General features: G+C 36.7%; 1 protein-coding gene across 1 annotated transcript in view; it reads right to left on the bottom strand.

The window, feature by feature from the left end:
• Window positions 1-3,375, bottom strand: part of CWC22 (CWC22 spliceosome associated protein homolog) — a 53,415-nt gene that overhangs the window by 31,570 nt on the left and 18,470 nt on the right. Inside the window, exon 2 of the mRNA XM_006083254.2 lies at window positions 1,812-2,057. Within this exon, the coding sequence (XP_006083316.1) occupies window positions 1,812-2,057 (246 nt within the window). The remainder of the gene's footprint in view (window positions 1-1,811; window positions 2,058-3,375) is intronic.

Here is a 3,375-nt window from a genome sequence, read left to right as displayed (position 1 = left end):
TAGATTTCCTTTTAGAAGACCTTAAATTTTCTTTGGTCCCCTTTACAGCCTTCTGAACAGGCCTTTCAAAATATAATATATATATAATACTAAGAAAGCCCAAGCCCGTTGCAGGAGGATTCCTGCAAGAATAGGCTTTCTCGGGCCGATCACGCTGCCAAGACCCTCTACCCCAGGGCCCGCACACAGGGGTTCCCGGCTGGGGGCGGGGCTTAGGCAGCACACGGGGGCTGGATGGTTGCTTGCGCTGGCCCGCCTTGCCCGCAGTATGCAAATTAGCCGCCATCTTTGTTGGCGGTTAATTTGCATATTGTATTGATTAGCCAATGAGAGGCATAGCGAAGGTACGGTCAATTACCATGTTTGTCTATTATTAGATTAGATAAAATTATGTTCTAGGAATTACTTAAAATTTCATATATTGCTGACTGCCCACATTATTCATAAGAAAAACTTGCATTAACAATGCTTCTTGTTTTTTACAATTAGGATTGCTTTGGGCTGGACTGGGGACAGTTAATACTTCTCACTAATGCTGCCACTACTGCTTCTACAAGAGCTAAATGCCTATGTGATCATGAAGCTCCCACGAACCACAGAGGCCATCTCCAAATCCCTCCTCAGCATAACACTCCAAGCATCACTACCAAGTGTTGGGACATGACATATGAAGAGAAACGTACTTACCAGTTTTAAACTTAATGTCATCTAATGTCCCTTTCTAGCACATAACTTTTTAAGTTTTAACTTATCTCAAGTCTTTACACTTACACAAATGACATTTCTACTTCAAGCTCAGTTTTGAAACACATTTAGACTTCATTTATACAAGGTTATCAAGTACTTTCAAGTTGCCATTAAAATACCCACAAAAGATGCAGGAACGCTCTTTCTTGACAAACCTAGAATCTGTTTTTCTTAAAGTATAGCTATCTTCTAGCCCAATCTTTTTACTACCTACCTAGCAACTGAGTGGGCATTTCAATCTTACACCTAGATGTTATCTCATCCCATGAGATAACATCTTAAAACTTAACAGCACTTTCCTATCAACATCCCAATTGTTTTAAAAAGGGAAGGAAAGGTATTTTCAGTGTGAATAGTCATATATAAATTTTGAATGTCTGCCTTAGTGTAGCAAAACATTATAATCCAAGATGTTATGGTCAAAGAAAAGGAGGAAAAAGAAAATTGTAAACTTAGTTCCATGGATTAGTACTGGGGTTGGCAAATTACACCCATGAGCCAAATGTGGCCCGCTGCCTGTTTGTGTAAATAAAGCTTTATTGGAACAAAGCTACTCATTTGTTTACATATTATTTATGGCTGTATTCCCAAGAGTCATCAAGTAGTTGTAACAAAGATAGAATAACAGACAAAGACTTAAATATTTACTGTCTGATCTTTTCCAGAAAAAGTATGCCAACTCCTGGTTTGGTAAAACTGAAGATTCATTTTAGGTAAAAAATATCAATACTCTTGATTATCCAGGAAAAAGAGACACTACTAATAGGTAAGCATGCAACTATGAAAGAAATAATCTAAAATAGCTAAGTGTTATTTCCTTAAATTTTTAAATTCATACATGCAAAGAAATAAAGAAGTGCTGAGCTAATGTGTCAGGGTAGGACAAATAGTATGCAGCATTCCAATGAAGGTTATAGAGTGAAGAAGGAAAGAAGTCTAATTTGAGGGATCTATCATTGTGGACTAATGTAAATTCTCAACAGCCAAGGTTAATTAGACCGTAGTTGATTTTTGTTTTTCAATGAGAATATCATTGCCTTGTATAGTTAGTGATATGAACATGCCTGTTTTTATCTGTGATCTGTTCTTGCATCATCCTGAGCTTTGCAGGAGGAATATATGCTCCACCAGTACGAGTAAGAAGAGGATCCAGCTCCTCTTTCTTCTTCTTTGCAGTAGGCTCATCCTGAGCAGAGGAACTTTGGGTTACCGATGGTTCTGGGCTTCTTCTCCCAGGCGATGAAGATCTCCGGTACCTTTTCCGATCCACATCTCTTTCTCTTTCTCTGCGTTTCTCTCTGTCCCTACTTCTGTAACATTAAATTTTGGAAAATGGAGAAAAGACAATATAAGATACAATCTTAAATGTATTTCTGCATACCAAATGAGTGAGACCATAAGTGGGCCCCATAAATTTACAGAAGGAAAAGTGGTTTGGAATGGTGAGAAAGTACTTCACAAGAAAATGTAATTAAATTAAATTATGTCATCAAGGCTTGACAATTTATATTGGGGGCAAGAAGACGAGGGGAGAGAGAAGGGTGAATGGCTTTCTGCAAGTAGTAGAAGACAAAATAACTAATGGAAAGCTGAGCAAGGGTGTTCAGGCCAGAATGAAAAGAACAATCAGGAAACAATAAAGAATCATGTATAACAGTAGTTGGAAGTAATGTGTTCAAGTCAGGCTGAAATTTTCAAAGACAAGCAATACACTTTAAATAGTTTCAGAGTGGGATAGTGACATAAAAAGAGTGTTTTAAGAAGACAAATTGGCTTGTGATACACATGATATAAACTATATAAAGGAGAAACCAGAGTTTATCATCAATAATGACAATTTAGGAGTAAGACTATCATAAAAATCTAACGTTTGAAATTGTTTCTTGATACAACTGGTATTTTTATCAAAAACTTCAGAATATCAGAAGTTTCTGTTTGAGACAATTTTTAAAGAAAATCAACCATTTTCTAGCCACAATTACTCTTCCCTATTAATGCAAGTGAGTATTCTTTCTTAAGCTAACACTTTTAAAATACTTAGAATATTGCTCTCTGAAACTATCAAGAATAACAAGAAAGGGTAAATCCTTGATTTTTGCTATCTTTCCCCAGAGAAGAGCTTGTCCACTTATCTATTTTTTACATATACAGATACTGCCTTGGAAACTCAGGTCATTCTAATCACACTTTGTGCAACCATGAGTTATATGAATACAGTAAATAAAAACTGTTTTATATTATCTTATATGAAAGCAAGGGCTGCACTACCAGGAAACCACTGAATAGATTTTACCTAAATCTAGAGGGCATATGAGATTACTGTCTTAATATACAGTAATGCAACCTAGAGACAGAGAAAAGCAGTCAGTTTGAAAATGATGTCTAGAAACCCCAATTAGTCACAAAGTCAGGTGCTCTGAAATCTAGGCACTGATTTGCAACGGAGTTGCTTCCTGTTATGAACATAACATGTTCCAAGAGAGTAGCTAACAGCAATGATTATGATTCTTCTGAGAACCACCGACTAAAACTACTAACTGGCTGATAAAATCGTGTCCTTATAATTATAGTGCTGGTTCCTTTAGAGTGCATGAGCAACACAGTCTCCTTTGAATCCAGATAGAAATA

The sequence above is a fragment of the Myotis lucifugus genome, unplaced genomic scaffold (genome assembly GCF_000147115.1).
Source record: "Myotis lucifugus unplaced genomic scaffold, Myoluc2.0 scaffold_5, whole genome shotgun sequence".
NCBI lineage: Eukaryota > Metazoa > Chordata > Mammalia > Chiroptera > Vespertilionidae > Myotis > Myotis lucifugus.
Note: the sequence above shows the minus strand (reverse complement) of the source record. Positions and strands in the feature narration are given on the sequence as shown.